The 19,392-nt window shown below is 41.6% G+C and overlaps 3 protein-coding genes across 4 annotated transcripts in view; 2 read left to right on the top strand and 1 right to left on the bottom strand.

Annotated features, from left to right (window-relative positions):
* The first annotated feature begins 2,486 nt into the window (after window positions 1-2,486).
* Window positions 2,487-7,034, top strand: rbm15b (RNA binding motif protein 15B). The gene has a single exon (XM_084349127.1). The coding sequence runs from the start codon at window positions 2,738-2,740 to the stop codon at window positions 5,270-5,272; it is 2,535 nt and encodes an 844-aa protein (XP_084205253.1). The 5' UTR covers window positions 2,487-2,737; the 3' UTR covers window positions 5,273-7,034.
* Window positions 7,035-8,776: 1,742 nt separating this feature from the next.
* The window catches only part of LOC311254393 (uncharacterized protein), an 82,459-nt gene continuing 71,843 nt past the window's right edge, over window positions 8,777-19,392 (bottom strand). Inside the window, exon 4 of the mRNA XM_084348131.1 lies at window positions 8,777-9,158. The gene's annotated coding sequence lies outside the window, so the exon portion shown is untranslated. The remainder of the gene's footprint in view (window positions 9,159-19,392) is intronic.
* LOC311254392 (protein NLRC3-like) overlaps window positions 16,165-19,392 on the top strand; it is a 43,142-nt gene continuing 39,914 nt past the window's right edge. For both annotated transcript variants that reach the window (XM_084348128.1, XM_084348127.1), the window contains exons 1-6: window positions 16,165-16,197; window positions 16,703-16,849; window positions 17,113-17,232; window positions 17,491-17,610; window positions 17,875-17,994; window positions 18,825-19,036. In XM_084348128.1, coding sequence (XP_084204254.1) covers window positions 16,722-16,849; window positions 17,113-17,232; window positions 17,491-17,610; window positions 17,875-17,994; window positions 18,825-19,036 — 700 coding nt within the window. In that variant the 5' untranslated portion in view covers window positions 16,165-16,197; window positions 16,703-16,721. The remainder of the gene's footprint in view (window positions 16,198-16,702; window positions 16,850-17,112; window positions 17,233-17,490; window positions 17,611-17,874; window positions 17,995-18,824; window positions 19,037-19,392) is intronic.

Below are 19,392 nucleotides of genomic sequence, written 5' to 3'. Positions count from 1 at the left end.
CAAACATATCACGCTGTAAATTTTTCAGTTTCTATGTCAGATCAAAACTGTTTTCTCTCCTGTGATTATGACTTAAAACTGGTGAAAAATGGTTTTTCCAGGATAATCTTTCCAAGTTCCTATATTTTTTTAAATCTGTGAAAACACAGAAAAAGAAATTCACTCAGTTTAAGATGTGATAAAAAAAAAATCTCCAATTTTTAAATTTTTATTTTCACTCAGTTTCACACAAGAAAAAGGAAAAAAATGTCCTGGAAAAAGTTTTTTTCACTTGGTTTCAGCATGAAAAAGTTTTTTGCATATGATTTGTTATGTTATTATGTGAAATGATTCACATTATAACAAGATAAATAGTAAAAAGTTTGAGCAACAAATGTTTCGTGTTATAATTTGACATAACTTGACACTTGACTTTGTGTTTCATTATAAAATATATACACACAAATATCCTGTTTAAAGGTGAAAATATCTAACAATAAAAAGTTCACTTCATAACTTGATACTGATCTGTTTTTCTTTTTCTGGTTTAGCATCCATATATCATAAATGTGAGGTAAAAGTTGACGAATTTCAAGTAGTCTGGAAATCTAACAGCTGATCAGTCAGTTTACAGGAACTCACGGGGAAGAAATCGGGTGCAGGTTCAGTCAAAGTCAACCAGGATCCACAAAGTTAAAGACTTAATTTCTTCTCCATTCTCTCCTTTAATGTCATTTTCTTGATCTAGAAAAACAGTAGCAGCCATTTCAGTCTCATTATTATACAAAGCATAAATAATCCTGATAGTTCAGGTGTGTCGGTGTTAGATAATCGTACTTTTCCAGAGGCTGTCAGAGGGTAGCTGTCTACAAAGAACACATACGGTGGTTCCCAGTCTCACCTGCACCTCCTGTTCTTTGGGATGTGTGTATAGAAACTGTTCTGTCTAAGTGGGGTGGATGTTCTCGCCTCCTCAGATGATCATGTCCTTCAGCCGTCATTCAATGCAGCAATATAGTAAACATTTCATGTCATAATGTTTCAAAACCAAAACATTTGGTGTCACGTGAATAAAAAAAAAAATTGGTGTCGCACAATCAATTTTATTTATATAGCCCAAAATATCAATCACATTGCCTCAATGAGCTTTACAATCTGTACAGTGAATGACATCCTCTGTCCCTCGATTCGAGTGAAGAAAAACTTGCCATGTTATGAAAAAAAACTTTAAACGGGGAAAAAAAGATGGAAGAAACCTCAGGAAGAGCCACAGAGGAGGGATCCCTCTCCCAGGACGGACAGACACGGAACAACAAAATCACAGTTTAAAAGTAACATTGACATAATATCTGATCAAATACAACACTGACGAGAGTAAAAACAATGAGACACAGGACATTTGTTCTTAAAATGTGTTGTCATACATGAAATAAAAAAAAATGTGTCACATGAAATTAGGTTTTTTTGAATCTGGTGCCAAACATGATTTTTTTATTTGGGGCCACATGAATTTTTAAAAGAAAAAAATAGTGTCATACATGAAATTCTTTTTTCTTCTTCTTTTTAAAAAAAAAAATCGCTGTCACATGAAACTTTTTTTTTTTAAATTTGGTTTTACGCAGTTCTTTTTTCATTTGGTGCCACACATTAATTTCTTTTTAAAAAATTGAAAAAATTATGGTATCATATGATTTTTTTTATTGAGATATGTTGCCATACATTAATTAAAAGAAAAAAAATTGTGTTGCATGAAATCTTTTTTTTATTTGGTGTCACAGATGACAACCAAATAAAAATAATAAAAAAGTATTAATTTGTCTCACACATGAAAACCAAATCACCTCAAAAACCTTTGAAAAAAATCTTTTCATTGAAAAAAAATGAAAAGAATGTTTTTCACTCAGTTTCATAGTAGTGAACAACAAATGTTCTTTTGGGTCAATTTCTCCTGCCAACATAGTAACATGTCCTGATATATTGTTTTATTATATATGTTTACAGTAACATGTCCTGTTATATTGTTTTATTATATATTTTTATAGTAACATGTCCTGTTATATTGTTTTATCATATATTTTTATAGTAACATGTGCTGATATATTGTTTTATTATATATTTTTATAGTAACATGTCCTGTTATATTGTTTTATTATATATTTTTATAGTAACATGTCCTGTTATATTGTTTTATTATATATTTTTATAGTAACATGTCCTATTATATATTTTTATAGTAACATGTCCTGATATATTGTTTTATTATATATTTTTATACTAACATGTCCTGATATATTTTTTATTAGGTAATTTTTATAGTAACATGTCCTGATATATTGTTTTATTATATATTTTTATAGTAACATGTCCTGATATATTTTTTATTAGGTAATTTTTATAGTAACATGTCCTGATATATTGTTTTATTATATATTTGTATAGTAACATGTCCTGTTAGTGTCCACGTCATGACGGCAGCCGTCTGACGTCACCGCAGTCTCCGCCCTCCACAGGGAAAGCGCACATTCCTATTGTCCAAGATGGCGGCGTAGGTGCAGATCCTCGGATGCTGACATGTTTTTAAACGAGTATATCCTTTTATTTCGATATTTATGCAACTATTCAGCGGTCCGAGTGGTAGCGTTTCTCTCCCGGAGCTGTCGTCCGCCACGGTACCTTTGCTAACACTCCTGGAATTCGCTCTCCGGGCCGGATTCCCGCTGCAGGCACCGAAAAGTTTGGGCTCCATCATCCTTTGAAAATGAAGAGGCAGGCCGGGAGAGACACTAGTCCGTCCAGGCCCGTCACCAAACGGATACGGGAACGGGAACGAGAGAGCGCACGGAGAGAGGAGCTGCCACCGCCGCCGCTGGCTCTGCTGCTGGCGGAGAGCCGGGGATATCACCGACGGAGCCGGAGCAGGGAGCGAGAGAAGCCGCGACTCAGGGAGGAGCGAGCGGCCGCCTTGGAGCTCCACCACCGACATGAGCTCAGCCTCCTCGGTCGACCGCCGCTGCGGACCACGGCGGCGGCGGCGGAGCTCCCCGCAGCCAGACCGGGCACTCTGGAGTACAAAACGCTGCTCATCAGCAACCTGGGCTCGCAGGTCTCGGACGAGGACGTGGAGGACGCGCTTTTTCACGAGTTCAAAAAGTTCGGGGACGTCAGTGTGAAGCTGTCGCACACGCCGGAGCTCGGCCGGATCGCCTACGTGAATTTTCGCCACCCGGAGGACGCCAAGGAGGCCAGGCACGCCAAGTCGTCCAGGTTGGTTTTGGGTGATCGACAGCTTAAAATTGAGCCGATGTACGTGAGGAGGCGGAGCGTCACGCCGCCAGATGTCGGATATTTGCCTCTGCACGCACCGTACCCCTACAGACAGCGCTCCCTCTCCCCGCCCGCGGCCGGGGTGAGCAACATCAGAGACCTGAGAGCCAGACACTACGCCCTGGAGACCCTGGGTCTCAGCAGGGAGAGGGAGAGGCTTCTGGATTATTATGGCATGCTGGACGAGAGGGGCCGGCCCTATGGCTTCCCTCCTATGCCAGTAGTGGAGGATTTAAAACCTGAGGATGATCAGAGGGCGACCAGCAACCTGTTTATAGGAAATTTGGACGGTAATGTTACAGAAGCAGAACTGAGGAGGGGTTTTGACAAGTATGGCATCATTGAGGATGTTGTGATTAAACGCCCCGCTCGTGGACAAGGTGGGGCGTACGCTTTTGTAAAATTTCAGAACTTAGACATGGCCCACCGGGCCAAAGTGGCCATGCAGGGGCGGCTGATTGGTGGCAACCCGATAAAGATTGGTTATGGTAAAGCTAACCCCACCACACGGCTCTGGGTGGGCGGGCTTGGGCCTGGAAACTCCCTCGCCGCCCTCGCTCGGGAGTTCGACCGCTTCGGTAGCATCAGGAACATTGACTACGTGAAGGGGGACAGTTTTGCTTACATCCAGTATGAAAGTCTGGATGCTGCCCAAGCCGCCTGCGGCCAGATGAGGGGGTTCCCTCTGGGCGGCCCTGAGCGGCGTCTGAGGGTGGACTTTGCTAAAGTGGAGGAGGGTCCCTCTCGGCCGTTTCCTCCTGGCTATCAGCCCCCAGTCGCTCCCCTCTCTCACTACGACATCATCGGGGAGACCTACAGCCGCCATCGCAGCCTGGAGCGAGAGCTGAGGGGAGCCAGGGACCGCTCCTCGCCGCCCTCACACAGCCTCCTCTCCCAGAGGGAGAGAGACAGGGCCCTGCTGGAGAGAGACTACCCCACCAGCCCCACCCGTAGCCTGGAGAGGAGGGCGGGAGGAGTGGAAGCTTTTGGGAGGAGCGGGAGAGGAGCAAGGAGCCGCAGCAGGAGCAGGGAGCGGTGGCTGAAGGAGAGGGAGGAGAGGAGGAACCGGAGGAGGAGCAGGAGTCCATCCACCGACAGGCTGACAGAGGAGAGGGAGAGAGAGCGGGACAAGGAGAGGGGGAGGTCGAGGGTCCGGGTTCCGGGAGGGGCCGTGTCTCCTGATGCGAGCCCAGACCGTGCACGGGTTCGAGCTCCCGACTCCACCACAGAGCCCAGAGACCACTCCCCCGACAACGCCGTAGGAGGGCGTCACCCTGCCACCAGCGAAGAAGAGCCACCATCTGGCCGCTACCACAGCAAGAGGTCCTCCATCGAGCATCTCAACAATCATCACCATCGAAACAGCGAGGTTGTCGCCGCCAGCTCTCCTGCGATCCACACTGACACTCACACCTCCTCCTCTCCCAGCACGCTGTCAGAGTTCGCCCAGGCGTCGCTCTCCAAAGCCTGGCACGGCTTCTTCGCCCTGAAGAACAGCAGTTTTCCCACAGACCTGTACATGCTGGAGGGGGGCGTCTCCTTCTTCAACACGATGATGAAGGACAGTCTGAAGCTGCAGACCCTGAACCAGCCCAGCCAGCTGAAGATCGCCCAGAGGCTTCGCATGGACCAGACACGACTTGATGAGGTGTCGCGCCGCATTAAACTCGGACGGCCTGACGGGTTCGCTATCCTGTTGGCCATCCAGGGCCCCGTCGACCGCCAGGCCCCCGCCCCTGAGCCGGGACTGCAGGTGCGCTTGCTTCGCCACCTGGTGACCTACCTGCGGAACAAGGAAGCAGCTGGAGTCGTGAGCCTGCCTGCCGCAAAAGAGGGCGGGCCGGGGGCGATGCTGTACGCCTTCCCACCTGGAGAGTTCTCCCAGCAGTACCTGCAGGCCGCCAAAAGGACTGTGGGTAATCTGGACGAGGAGCACATGGTTATTGTTATTGTTAATGACACTAATTGATTATTACACTGCAGAGTTCATACATGTACAGACACTTAAAGGAACAGTTCACCCAAAAATTTAAATCCAGTCATCATCTCCTCCCTCCATGCTGATGGAAAGTCAGGTGAAGTCTCTTAGTCCACAACACATTTCTGGAGCTTCACAGTAAAACAGAGTTGCAGCGTTCTGCTAAACAACTGAAGCAGCTGGAGACTTGATTTAAAACAGAAAAACAACCAAAAAAATCCCCCAAAATGTCTCCATACAGCTCGTCTGCTGTAATCCAAGTCTGCAGAAGCCTCGAGATCACAAAGTTTAACAGCTACACGCAAGATTTCAGCTTGTTGTTTTTTAAATTCAGAAATATGTTTTTTTTTTCCAGAAGTGAATAAAGAAGCTGCTCTCAGAGGAAAAAGGTCCCAGAACACTGTCTGAAGCTAGACAGGTGGCAGGGTCCGCCACATATAAACAAAGTAAAACAGTATAAATTGTGTCGTCCTTTAAGTTCAGTTTGTTTATTCAGTCATGAAAACTAAGAGTTTGTTTGTATAGTACTTTTCCCGGGAGTGTGGTATTTTTAAACTACCACAAACATCCTTTTCTGCATTATAATCTTGAAAAATAAGTTTAGATGTCAGCGCATATTTGCCAGCATATACACTGATACTGATATATCTGTGACAGATCAATATTTTGTATTTTTTGGCTTTTCTGTTTTAAATCAAGTCTCCAGCTGCTTCAGTTGTTCAGCAGAATGCTGCAACTCTGTTTTACTGTGAAGCTCCAGAAATGTTTTGTGGACTACGAGACTTCACCTGAGTTTGTATCAGCATGAGGGTCTGAATTTTCATTCATAGGTGAACTGTTCCTTTAAAAGCATGCGCACACACACACGCACACACACACACACACACACACACACACACAATGAACTGAGAGGAAACTCTGACTACGAATACTTCCATGTTTTAAGAAAGCTGCATTTTATGGTTTTATTCAGTATGGTATAAATGAAACACAGAAACGTACACTACATCTTTGACTCTCTTCCACATTTATTAATGTCTCTGGCTGTCACAGGATGATTCTACATCTCGAGGTTTTTCGGGGATTTATTCGGTGTTGAAACGTTCTGTAAGGAGAAACACTTCACGGACGGGATGTAAATGTAAACGCCTGCTGCACATTCAGGCGCTGCTGTTGCTTTTGTACTCTAAGCTGTAACATACAACACTAAATCTGAGGGGTTTGTTTATATGCTTGTTTACTTTATTTGTCTTTTTTTTGTTTTCCTTTTATCGGAATTACCAAGTTATTCTGTGTCTCCACGATGCGTAGGACTGGGAGGTTTTATACAAAGTGATTGTACTGTAAGCTGAGTGGACAGTTTGTCTCCTCGCTGGTTGAGACTGTTGTGACGTGTTTTTTTTCTCTCGTTGTTTAAAACACCAGCCGCCACAGCCAGTCGAGACAAACGTGAATCTTCCGACCCGTCCCTGTGACTGTATATTTTACATAGCTAGTGTTTTATCAATTGAACCATTCCAGTTTCTTCTTTCATTTTGAAAGGTGTGAGTGTGTTTGGTCTGTCGTTGCATGCAGGAAAAGAAAAAAAGTTATATTTTGTCCGTCTAAAAAGAAATGTATGCCTCTCTTTCAGTAACCTGTTGTCTCTTGAGATGTTTCAGATACATGTTCAGCTGTCAAACTGGTTCGGATTTTATATTGTATACCGACTTTTATTCAATTTTAATACATCAATCCATCCATCTCTTATTGATCCACGCTCCTTGTTCTTTTTACCTGCCGTCACTTTAGCTTCTCAAGATGTCTTCATGATCTCTGTCTTAATGCAAACATCATCTACAAATGTTTTATTTACACAACTGAACTGAGCCTGACCTCATTTTCTAACTGTAAAAACTACATTGTGATATTTTTAGGGTGTATAATTTGATATTATGAAATCTCAAAAGCTCGTCAAAGTGCTCGGACTGGGCGACAAAATCAAATATCACAATGTTTTTGATCAAATAACTCATTATTGTGACAAATTTGTCGGGGTGACTGTTGATACTCTGCCAAATATGAACACAGTGACATTTTTTATCAATAATCACCAGTGATGTGGACATAATGACTTAGTGGGTAAGACAAGTATTAGAACAAGTAAAAACAGTCTGGTGAGTTCAGAAAATGACATCACTTTACCATCATGCAGCCTTTAAAACGCGACATAATATTTTGACCCAGGCCTCCTTCAGTGCCAGATAATATTTTACTGATTCGACCCTTTCATGCATCAATTACTGAATCTAAAAGTCTTTTTTTTAAAAAAAAAGGTTAATTTGAGTGAAAAATCGTGTCTAATTTTAGAGTTTCGTATAAACAGTGATTCAGGGATATGTTAGCTGCAGTACGATGTCCCGACCACCAGGTGGTGCAACACCAAAGCCTCGTCCACAGCTCCAGTTGATTTTTCATCTTTATCATTTTGAGATTTAGCGTCATGAATTCAAAATAGGAGGGAAGATGAAATAACCTCAGTAACTTACATTTTTTGATTCTCAAAAAACCAGAAAGGATGTTTTTCTTACAAAATGAGATGTTAGAAATACTTTTGTACAAATTTTACAAACATTTTTCTTCTACATCGATTTTCTGTGACTGAAAATACACATTATGCACCAAAAGACACATGTATACATGATAGAATGGGCCTAGATTTAAATAAAATCTGAAGAGTATTTAATATTACTGTTTGATTAATTTAAACTATTCAAGAGTCAAATGATACAACAGAACCTAAATATGCAGAATAGAGCCTGTGGTCCACAACATCCACTGCAGCTGACAGACGTATTTACATCTAATTTAGTTAAAAATATACCTTTTTTTTTTATCTGTCTGGTTTTCTGAGAATAAGACGATTTAACATCTGATCCAGAGGAACACGGTGTATGATGTTTTCTCCTCTGCCATCTTGTATTTATGATGCTAAATCTCAAAATGACAGAGGCACAGGGATAATAATCAACTAGAACTATGAAGAGGCGGTTGTGGGTCCACCACCACATCTGTCGCTGTAGAGGACACCGAGCACGAAAGAGTAATTTGTTGCTGAACAAAACATGTAAGAATCATAAACATGTTTGTCACAGATTATTTTCTGCAATAACCCAAAATACAATTCAAAAGTCCCACAGAGGGAACCAGCGACGCTAACTCCTTTAAAGAGCTCGAAATGTGTCAAAACGAATGAGGAAATTGCATCAGATCGTGTTCAGATATCAACAGTGCGCTGATGTAAGAGCTGCTCAGGAGTCAGAGGACGTGTCGCACTGAAGATCAACACTGAAGTTATTACAGTATTTTAATTATTTTACGGCACAAACAACAAAATGTGTAAAAGTCAATACGACTGCATTACAAACTGAACTTGCATCGTTTGGGTGAAGCATATCCTTTAATCATTAAGTCTATAAAATCCCATAAAAAAAGTAATTCTGTCCGTCACAGTCTCATGGGTCAGGACCAGTGGGTCAGGACCGGTTTGACAAATGTCAAACTGATTGTGTGTTTTGACTAAAGCAGGTTTATTTGTACAGAAAACAAGGTCATTCAAAGTACTTCACAGAAGACATAACAGGCGTTAAGACATAAAAAAACTGATTAAAATCTGCTTCTTCAGGCTTAGTTTGGAGTCAACAGACCTGATCCCAGACCAGCTGAGAGGTTTAAAAGGTCCAGGAGATCAGAAGTAAACCACCCAGTGCTTTTTAAACCAGCAGCAGTGTTTTAAAGTCAGTTCATTGGCACACATGAGGCCACAGTGAAGATCTGAGAGCTGGACTGATGTGGTCCCTCCTGGATCCACTGCAGCTGTCGGATCTGAGACCTGCAACTGAAGATGAACACAAGTTTTACTAAATCCTGCCGAGACAAAGCCTCTAACTCTGGATCTATTCTTAAAGGAACAGTTCACCCACAAAGTAAAATCCGGCCCTCATCTCCTCCTGATGATATAAAGTCAGCTCAGATGTGAGCTGAATGACAAGTTCAAACTGAACCTTTCTTTATGTTGCAACTTTACATTCGTTTAGGTTGAACTTTCTATTCTTGCTCTCGTCACAACGCTGTGCTGAAGCTCTGGTGAGGTTCAGGCGCAAAAACCACTTGGTTAGTGTTTGGAGAACATCATGGATGTGACAGAAACATCCGGAAATATGCCCAGATGTCCTTAAAAATACCCACTGATGTGACTCAAACTGGGGTCACCATCAACACCTCCACCATCTCCTCCACCTCCTCATGTGAAAGTCAAATTAATAATCTTATATTGTGAACTTGATATTCAACATTTGGTTCAAACGTCAACGTTGGACGTATCTGTGGTTTACAGAAACATCATCAAACATCATATCAGTGAACAGTAAACTTCCCCGAGTCGTTTAAACTACCGCAAACATTATTTAAAATAAAAATCATCATTTTGTTTCTATAGCTTCTGGGTCATGTGACCCATTGACCCAAAATCAATACCAATGTCTTCCTGTTGTGGCTGAACGAGACACACCTCTTTTTATTTCATTTTTATGCTCCTTATATATTTTTTATTAATAATTTTTTCAATAGCTTGACTCAAAATCAAGACCAGCGTGTCCTCTTCCTGTACTGGCTGAACGAGACACACGTCTTTTATCTTTTAACAAACAGGTTTATCAACATTATTTCAACAGACAAGAGATAACAGACCATTTTTATCTTTCTTTCTTTTTCACCGCACCAATTTCAAGTCAGTCTATTAAAAACAAGAGATACGCCTCCGAGAGAGGGGAGGAGCCACACTGACCATGTGATCCACAGGTGTGATCCAGGTACAAGTTCAGACTCCATTTTCAGGCGTCAGAGCAGAGGCACAAAAACTGCGACTGAGGCAGAGTGAGTGTTAATACAAGCTGTTATGTCCAACTGAAGTGTGTGTGCGCGGTGCGGTGCGGTGCGGTGGTGGTGGTGTGTGTGTGTGTGTGAGAGAGTGTGAGTGAGACGTTGTGTGTTACTTCCTGTTCTCAGTCCTGCAGCTCATGAACCAACGTGTTTACCTCCTCGGTAGAAATCATGCTCACCTTCCTCTGCCGTGTTTTCTTTTCTGCGCCCTGTTGTGTTTTTGTTTCTGATACACAACTAAGATTTTTTTTTAAAAAACAACACTTTTTGTCCTGAGACAAAAAACGTCTTCCTCCTGTGAGCTGGGGCGGGGGGGGGGGGGGATTTCCTCGTGCGTTCAGGGACAACTTTGTAAATTATGAAATCACTACTTGAAAGGCCAGTTAACCTCCTTTTTTCGCATTGTCCTTTGTTGACATACACAGACTACTCGTGTCATTGATGTCTTGCTCTTACAACGCAGCTTTTTAAATGCTTATTTGTAAGACATCACGTTCAGTTACATTAGCAGACAAAAAACAACAACAACCTTCAAATCAAACTGTTACAATTCATCTTCTACAGGAGGTCCCAAAATACTTCTGTGAGAATAACACATTTTTTCACCGCAGCATTTTTAACAATTTAATGCTAAAAAAGAAGATAATTAATCATTAGCAGACACTATTATAATCAAACTCCATCATATTCTTGTTTTATGACTTTTGTATCTCAATTTCTACTTTGTATCTTATAATTATAACTCTAATCTCATAAAGTCTAACCTTTCTCTCATAATTATGACGCAGGGAATATTTATTCATCAGGTTTAGTTTTCATCCTTTTCTCTAACTGGCAGTAACGAGCTTCCGTGTCTCACAGTGAACCTGGTGTAAAGCCTGACAGACACAGTGTGCAGCAGCAGCAGCAGCAGCAGGCAGTTTATTCAAAGCTGCTGCTGTGCTCTGTGACTTTTATCATAATTTTACTGTACTGTATTTTATTTTTACTGAACGTTACATGTCACATAATGTAACGAGTTGCACGTGCAGAGCCGTTCGGTTTGCTGACGTGATGATGTCATAAACCTGAGTAGTTATAGTAACACGTCACTTTAATACTTTAACGTTCAACCGGATGATGCAAACTGTGAACTGTGTGTATCCAACGTCACTGATCATTAACTGATCTGTAACATGATCAGCTTCACTCACACACTCAGAAGCTCCTCTCCACACAACAGTGACACAAAGTTCAAACTGAAAACCTGTGACACTGAAAAATCCGTTTACTTTGAAAAGACATGGAGAAAAACAATCTTCAGATTGTAATCGAAAGAAATATAATTAACTTAAAAATACCAACGTTTAATGGCTGTTTTATTTTCAATACAAACTTTTTTTTCCCACTTGTCACTGTGGTTGTGTACGGAGCCCGGGAGGTGACATGGATGTGTTTTTAAAATGTTTGCTTTTTTAATTACTATCTCTATTTTGCTAAAATTCAAAAATTCAAATTCAATTGTTCTGGCTGTGCACTAACGGCCGAAGAGGGAGGAACCGTCAAAGTGAAAGTAGGTGTTCAGACTCCATTTTACGTCGAGACAGAGGGAGCAGCACAGCAGCAGTCTGAGTCAGGGTGAGTGTGAACACACAGTTTATCGTTGTTGTACAGTCAGAGAGAGTCTGAGTCTGTTTCCTCTCCGTGTGCTGAAGAGGACAGACATGTTAGGATGAACTTATGGGCGCTTTGTTCAGAGAGTTTGACTTCTTATCTGCCGAGGCCTAAACTGCGTCACAGCGCCTAACAAAACTCGGTAAACAGTAAAATGTCGTCCTGCTTGAGGCCGTGTTGAAGTGAAACTCTCGCCGAAATGCAACTTAGGCTTTTTTGTGAATGTGTGTGAGTCAAACCTTCGTGTAAAAGCATAATTACGACGAAAAAGCCACTTTTAAGATTCACCGTAGTTTCGTAACAGGTGTTGTGCCGATGTAGGTATCTCCGACAGAAAGTGTTTCCCCTGGCCGCGACGGCGATCAAGCCAGCCGTCACTCCGATCTCCGTGGTCAAATCAGCCGCACTTCAATTATGAGTGCACAAGTATTCTCAGCATTATGGTAAATGCGGAGAAACAGCTCATCCATTTCCGGTTGTCAAAATAAAGGTATTAAGAACAGTAAGCTATATATCGAACCTACATTTAAAATAAATTATGTTACATTAAAGTGTTTCATGCGCCCGTGAAGAATAAAAAACACTGATTACCATTTTTATCACTTTTTTCTGCACCAATGTGCAGAAATGCCAAAATAAAAGTCCCATAGTTATACCTGCAGATTGCTGTGTTTTCTTATATTTCATGTGCTGTAAAAACACTTTGCTCAATAATTACTGGCTATGGATGCTATATCTGACTTCTACACAATGTGGAGAAATGCCAAAATAAAAGTCCCACATTTATACCTGGAGATTGCAAATTTGACTGTATTTGATTTTGATTTTATTGGGCAAAGTGTTTTTACAGTAGCTCAAATACAGTCAAATATGCAATCTCCAGGTATAAATATGAGACTTTTATTTTGGCATTTCTCCACATTGGTGCAGTAGAAATGCTTAATAATAAACATACTTGTAGTCTTTTATGTGTAGAAGTCAGATATAGCATCCATAGCCAGTTATTATTGAGCAAAGTGTTTTTACAGCACATGAAATATAAGAGAAAACAGCAATCTGCAGGTATAACTATGGGACTTTTATTTTGGCATTTCTGCACATTGGTGAAGAAAAAAATGATAAAAATGGTAATCAGTGTTTTTTATTCTTCATGGGCCCATGAAAGACTTTAATGTAACATATTTTATTTTAAATGTAGGTTCGATATATAGCTTACTGTTCTTAATACCTTTATTTTGACAACCGGAAGTGGATACACTGTTTCTCCGCATTTACCATAATGCTGAGAATACTTGTGCACAAATTTAGGTGCGGCTGATTTGACCACGGAGATCGGAGTGACGGCTGGCTTGACCGCAGTTGGCCGCGGGAGCGCGCATTCACTCAGCGAAGCGGAAACAGCGCTGCGCTTGCTTTCACCCAAGTAAATTAAAACTAACAACAATTGCATTGTTTAATTAAATGTTCTGGTGTTGTAATTTTCTACGAGGTTTGTTGAACTACAGACTACCCTTGTTATTAATGTCTTGCTCTTACAACGCAGCTTTTTAATTATTATTTGTAAGATATGACATTCAGTTACATTAGCAGACACACAAAAAAACTTTGATTCTTGTTTTATGACTTTTGTATCTCAATTTCTACTTTCTATCTTATTATATTAATATTATATTATTATATCTTATTATTATAATTATAACTCATCTCATAAGTTCTAACCTTTCTCTCATAATTATGACTAACTGTTACTAACCTATAGCTCAAAAATCAGGGGTTTGGAGGCGCAACATATAATGGACACCACACAGAGGATTTAGGTTTCAATCAAATGTTTTTTTTTATTGAATCGATTAACAGAAAAATAAACAACCAAAAGGGGCTGAAGGTCCCGGCAAAAAGGAACAACGGGATGGTTAGACGGTGGACCAGCCGCGCAGTGGGCCGTCGTTCCCCGCGACTCCCCCCTAACCTGCCTGTGTGGAAAATAAGCCCCAAACATAGAAAACCGAAAACAGGACCACCGGTAACCTTCAACTCAAACCTAACAACATAAACCAACACCACAAAGCCCCCGCACCCAAGCGTGCGTGGAGGCTGAGAAATCAACCTTTACAAAAAAAGGACCAAAGAAACTCCTCACCAGTGCGCTGCTGCTCGTGTGTGCCAAGGCTCACCTGTCCCTGCGCCCCCTTATCCCCTCCCCCCACTCCAGCCAATCACAGTCAGGTGTGCTCAGTTAGAGGGGGTGAAAAACGGGGAGAGAGAGAGAGAGCAGAGTACACACCAGAGGGACACATAACACTGACGCAGGGAATACTTATTCATCAAGCTTAGTTTTCATCTCGTCCTTTTCTCTAACTGGCAGTAACGAGCTTCCTTGTGTATCACAGTGAACCTGGTGTAAAGCCTGACAGACACAGTGTGCAGCAGCAGGTGATGACACTAGGGCTGCCACGATTAGTCGACTAGTCACGATTACGTCGACTATTAAAATCGTCGACAACTGATTTAATAGTCGATGCGTCGTTTTTTGTTTTTTTAAACTTTGTTTTCTCTCTCAAAACTGCTGCGGCACCTTCCACTGCCGCGTCTGCCTGACACCTGAAGTTATACCAGACGGGCTCTCTGGTATCAGGGCTACCTGGCGGCAACGGAGCTCAAAAGTGTGGGAGCATTTTAAGAAAACAAAAGAGAAAAGTGTGCGATGCAATATCTGCAAGACAGACAGAACTTGCCTTTCACGGCAGCACAAGTGCGATGCACGAGCTCCTGAAAAGGAAGCACGTTGTTGCTGACAACGACGATGAAGAGGGACCGTCGTCTCGTTAAGCTAACTGGCTAGTTAGCTGCTAACATTAGCGTAAACAGAGAGCTAACTTACTACTTACTCATATTGATAGCTGTAAACGTTAACATTAGCGATGACGATTTGATTCATTAGCCTTAGGAACAAGAGCCTTGTGCAGTTTGGGATTATATAGAGTCAGAGTGTAGTAAAGTTGAATACAGTTGTGAGCACTGAGCACAAAATGCACTTTTGTTATATTCAGGGATGCAAACAGCGCGCCGAAAAGCGCAACTCGCTTTTTTCGTGGCCAATTTGGTGACTTGTGTGAATCGTTCAGATTCACGTCGGCCGAGCGTCTCAGCTCGCGTCAGTAAAATGAACAGGCTGACAGTGACAATCACGTGAAACTGAGGCGAACTCATTCATGGTTGCCACAACCCAAAGCGGCGCGTAGCCGCGTGCATTCGGTGCGACGGCGACGCCGTTTTTCCCCCGTGCATGTCCGTGGAGCTGTGCGCCGCGGACGTGCACGGTTCCCTACGTTGCTGTGTCAGGCAGGTGTTTCTCTGCCCCGTTTCAAAGGTGAAGGAAGCCCTCAGTGGAGAGACGTTGCCTCCGCGATGTAGAATGTGTTTTATAAAAGAGAAACACACATTTCAGGACCACTGACTTGTATCATCAGAACAGACAAATGTAAACACAGAAAGCTGAAAATCACTGGACATGTCTGTTGGGATTATACAAATCAACAGTGTAAAGTAGAGATGTCAAGATGTATGCAACTTCAATAATTCCTTAGGTCAGCTAGTGCCTTATTCGTTTACTCAGCTGTTTGCACTTTATGCTACAATTGTTTGTTGCTACAAGCATATTTCATTAAAGGTTTAATGAACTATCATCTTAATTGTCTTCATTTTTAGTTAGCATATACCTTAAACACTTCAAGCTGAAAGCTAATGATTGTTATATAAGAGCAGCTGCATGCTGGTGCGATAAACTGTATGTTATACATTCAATTTACGTATGATCCGATTAGTCGACTAATCGAAAAAATAGTCGGTGATTAGTCGACTATCAAAATAATCGTTTGTGGCAGCCCTAGATGACACACAGTGTGCAGCAGCAGGTGATGACACACAGTGTGCATGTCACATAATGTAACGAGTTGCATGTGCAGAGCAGAGAAAAAAACAATCTTCAGATTGTAATTGAAAAAAATATAATTAACTTAAAACATATCAAAATATAAATAACTTGTTTCATTTTCAATACAACGTTTTTTTTACTTGTCACTGTGGTTGTGTATGGAGCCCGGGAGGGGACGTGGATGTGTTTTTTTTCTAAAACGTGCCTGCGAATTACTATCTCTGAACACGTCCATGTCCCCTCCCGGGCTCCGTGGTTTTGTTTTTGATGCTAAAATTCACATTCGTCACTGTTCTGGCTGTCTGCCAAAGGGAGGAGAGGGAGGGAGCGGTGAAAGTGAAAGTAAATGATCAGTTCCTCCATTTTAAGTCGACACAGCAGGAGCAGACCAGCAGCAGTCTGAGTCAGGGTGAGTGTTAACACACAGTTTATCGTTGTTGTACAGTCAGAGAGTCTGAGTCTGTTTTCTCTCTGTGAACTGAAGAGGACAGACATGTTAGGATGAACTTATGGACGCTTCATTCAGAGAGTTTGACTTCTTATCTGTCGAGGCTTAAACTGCGTCACCGCGCCTAACAATAACAAAACTCGGTAAACAGTAAAATGTTGTCCCGCTTCTGAAACATGAGGCCGTGCTGAGGACGGAACAAAACAGCATCGCACACGACAGGAAACGGGAAACAGAGACGTGTCTGGTGGAGTCAGAACAAACTGGGTTTATCTGCTGTGGTTCGGCTTTAAGACAAACCTGTCTGACTGCTCTGTATGACGTCACATGTCACCTCGTGTCATGACACAAGGTGACATGTGACACATGACTGCCCGAAATTGAATCATAAAACCAAACATAGCACATTGTATCGTCTTTTGTACGGTTTTGTTGAACTGCCTGTTCTCTTGAACAAACTTCTCAGACTGACTTCAGAGGAGAAGATGGATAAAAGTGAGGAAGAGGAGGACAGAGCAGAGACTCCAGTGTCCAGCTGTCTGTCTATGAGGAGTGACTGGTCCAAAGATCGTCCTCTAAACTTGAGTAATGAATCTGGACCCTCAGACACAAAGTAAGAACTGATTCTGACTCATGTTCAGTATCTCTGTCAGTCACATATTTAGTCTTTTTATGTTGATTTTGATTATAACAACATTTCTTTTAAAATGCAACTGCTACATAAAAAATGAAAAAAATGTTGTGATAAAGAAAATGAAATCATTTGACCCAGCTGCCTCTTATTTTGTGTATTTAAAGCTGTTTAAACGCTTTTCTCATTGAAGAATTTATCCAGGATTCACGTGATATAAATGAAAACATTTTTGGTGTTTGCAGCCTTCAGTCCAACAGACAGAGAGCAGAGTCTCCAGTACCCAGCTGTCTGTCTATGAGGAGTGACTGGTCCAAAGATCGTCCTCTAAACATGAGTAATGAACCTGGACCCTCAGACACAAAGTAAGAACTGATTCTGACTCATGTTCAGTATCTCTGTCAGTCACATGTTTAGTCTTTTTATGTTGGTTTTGAGTATAACAACATTTCTATTAAGATGAAACTGCTACATAAAAAATGAAAAACGTTGTGATAAGGGAAACAAAATCATTTGACCCACCTGCCTCTTTTCATTTATTTAGAGCTGTTTAAATGGTTTTGTCATTAGACTGTTTATCAGAGATTCAGGTGATATAAAATAAGTCATGTTGGTGTTTGCAGAGTTCAGTCCAACAGACAGAGAGCAGAGTCTCCAGTACCCAGCTGTCTGTCTATGAGGAGTGACTGGTCCAAAGATCGTCCTCTAAACATGAGTAATGAACCTGGACCCTCAGACACAACGTAAGACACCTGATACTGACTCATTTTCAGTATCTCTGTCAGTCACATGTTCGTCTTTTTCTGTTGATTTTGATTGTAACAACATTTCTTTTAAAATGCAACTGCTACATAAAAAATGAAAAAAATGTTGTGATAAAGAAAATTAAATCATTTGACCCAGCTGCCTCTTATTTTGTGTATTTAAAGCTGTTTAAACGCTTTTCTCATTGAAGAATTTATCCAGGATTCACGTGATATAAATGAAAACATTTTTGGTGTTTGCAGCCTTCAGTCCAACAGACAGAGAGCAGAGTCTCCAGTACCCAGCTGTCTGTCTATGAGGAGTGACTGGTCCAAAGATCGTCCTCTAAACATGAGTAATGAACCTGGACCCTCAGACACAAAGTAAGAACTGATTCTGACTCATGTTCAGTATCTCTGTCAGTCACATGTGTTTTTGTTTTATTACAGTTTCTCCTAAAATGTATCTGCCAACTAAAATATGATTCTTACTGTGTTTTCACATGTAGTCCTCTTTAAGTGAACTGAACTCAGTCCTCATAAAGAGACTCAGTCCTCTGTCTGTTCACACTGCAGTTCCTCTGGAGCTCTTGGTGATCTTTACACCTTTGAATTGAAGGTCTCCATTATCCAGCTATCTTTTCGATACCAAGATGAACCTCCTATGCTTGTGGCCGGCATAAAGCACCCAGTCGATTTTCAAAATAAAACACAGTTAATACACTTAAAAAAGACGAATAATGAAACCATTTAACTACGTATCCTACTCATCTGTGTTAGAAGCACAAAAAGTCAAGTCAACATCAGACAGGTGACACTGCTTCTGAAACACTCCAAGTGGGACATGAAGCCGAGTGGAGGACAGAACAAAACAGCATCACACACGAGGTTACAGAGTGTGGTCGCTCCCATCAGGATTTAGGGTGTCGATGACAGAAACCGATTGCTGGAAGCAGTATTGATCTATCCCGACCACCAATAAACATGTTGTTTCTTTTCTTTATTATCATCTATAGCTGTTATTTATTAGTGGCATCATTAAAGAACATTGAACTATTGAAGGAATAATTAGTTATATTTATTTTGCTTAATTTAAAGAAACCGGTTTAATACAAAATGAAAAGTTATCTGTAAACTGTAAAGAACAGAATTATGAAACATTCAGTGTCTTTGGACTGAAATCTTTGTGCCCCGTCTTCTCCTCTCCCTCACAGAGAGAGGAAGAGTCATGTTTCTATGGAGGAGCAGCCGACCTGCTGTGTTTCCTGTCAGGACGTCCTGAAGGATCCAGTCTCTACCAACTGTGGACACTGGTTCTGCAGACAGTGCATCACCTCATACTGGGACCAGTCTGCTTCACCAGGAGACTCCTCTTGTCCCCAGTGTGGAAAGAGATCCAGAACAAGAGCTGGACTGCAGAGAGGCTGTAAGACTACATCTGTCTGCTAATGTCATCATGTCTGAAAACACTGTTGATTTAATACAGTGACATTTGTTTGTGTCACACTACACGGACAATTAAGATCGTTATAAATATCACTACATTTAAAGTCCATCACAAATATAATAACATGTTTTTCCTGCTCGAGCAGCATTCAAATCTGTTCTGCATCACTTCTCATCACAACCAAAAGAAATACATTCAGATTTGATATGTTGATGATGGAGAAATGTTTAACTCTGTAAAGCAGCAACATCTCGTTTCTATCAGACAGTCACACTGTCTAAAAGCTGAACAGCAGCCTGAGACGCAACAAAGAGCCACAGACGAGCTTAGCTTCC

The sequence above is a fragment of the Pagrus pagrus genome, assembly GCF_965226575.1.
Source record: "Pagrus pagrus genome assembly, chromosome: 3".
NCBI classification, from domain to species: domain Eukaryota; kingdom Metazoa; phylum Chordata; class Actinopteri; order Spariformes; family Sparidae; genus Pagrus; species Pagrus pagrus.
The sequence above is the reverse complement of the archived record's forward strand: the minus strand, read 5'-3'. Positions and strand labels throughout refer to the sequence as shown.

Coding starts and splice junctions, on each gene's coding strand:
- rbm15b (XM_084349127.1), top strand. CDS start 2,738: ATGAAGAGGCAGGCCGGGAGAGACACTAGTCCGTCCAGGCCCGTCACC.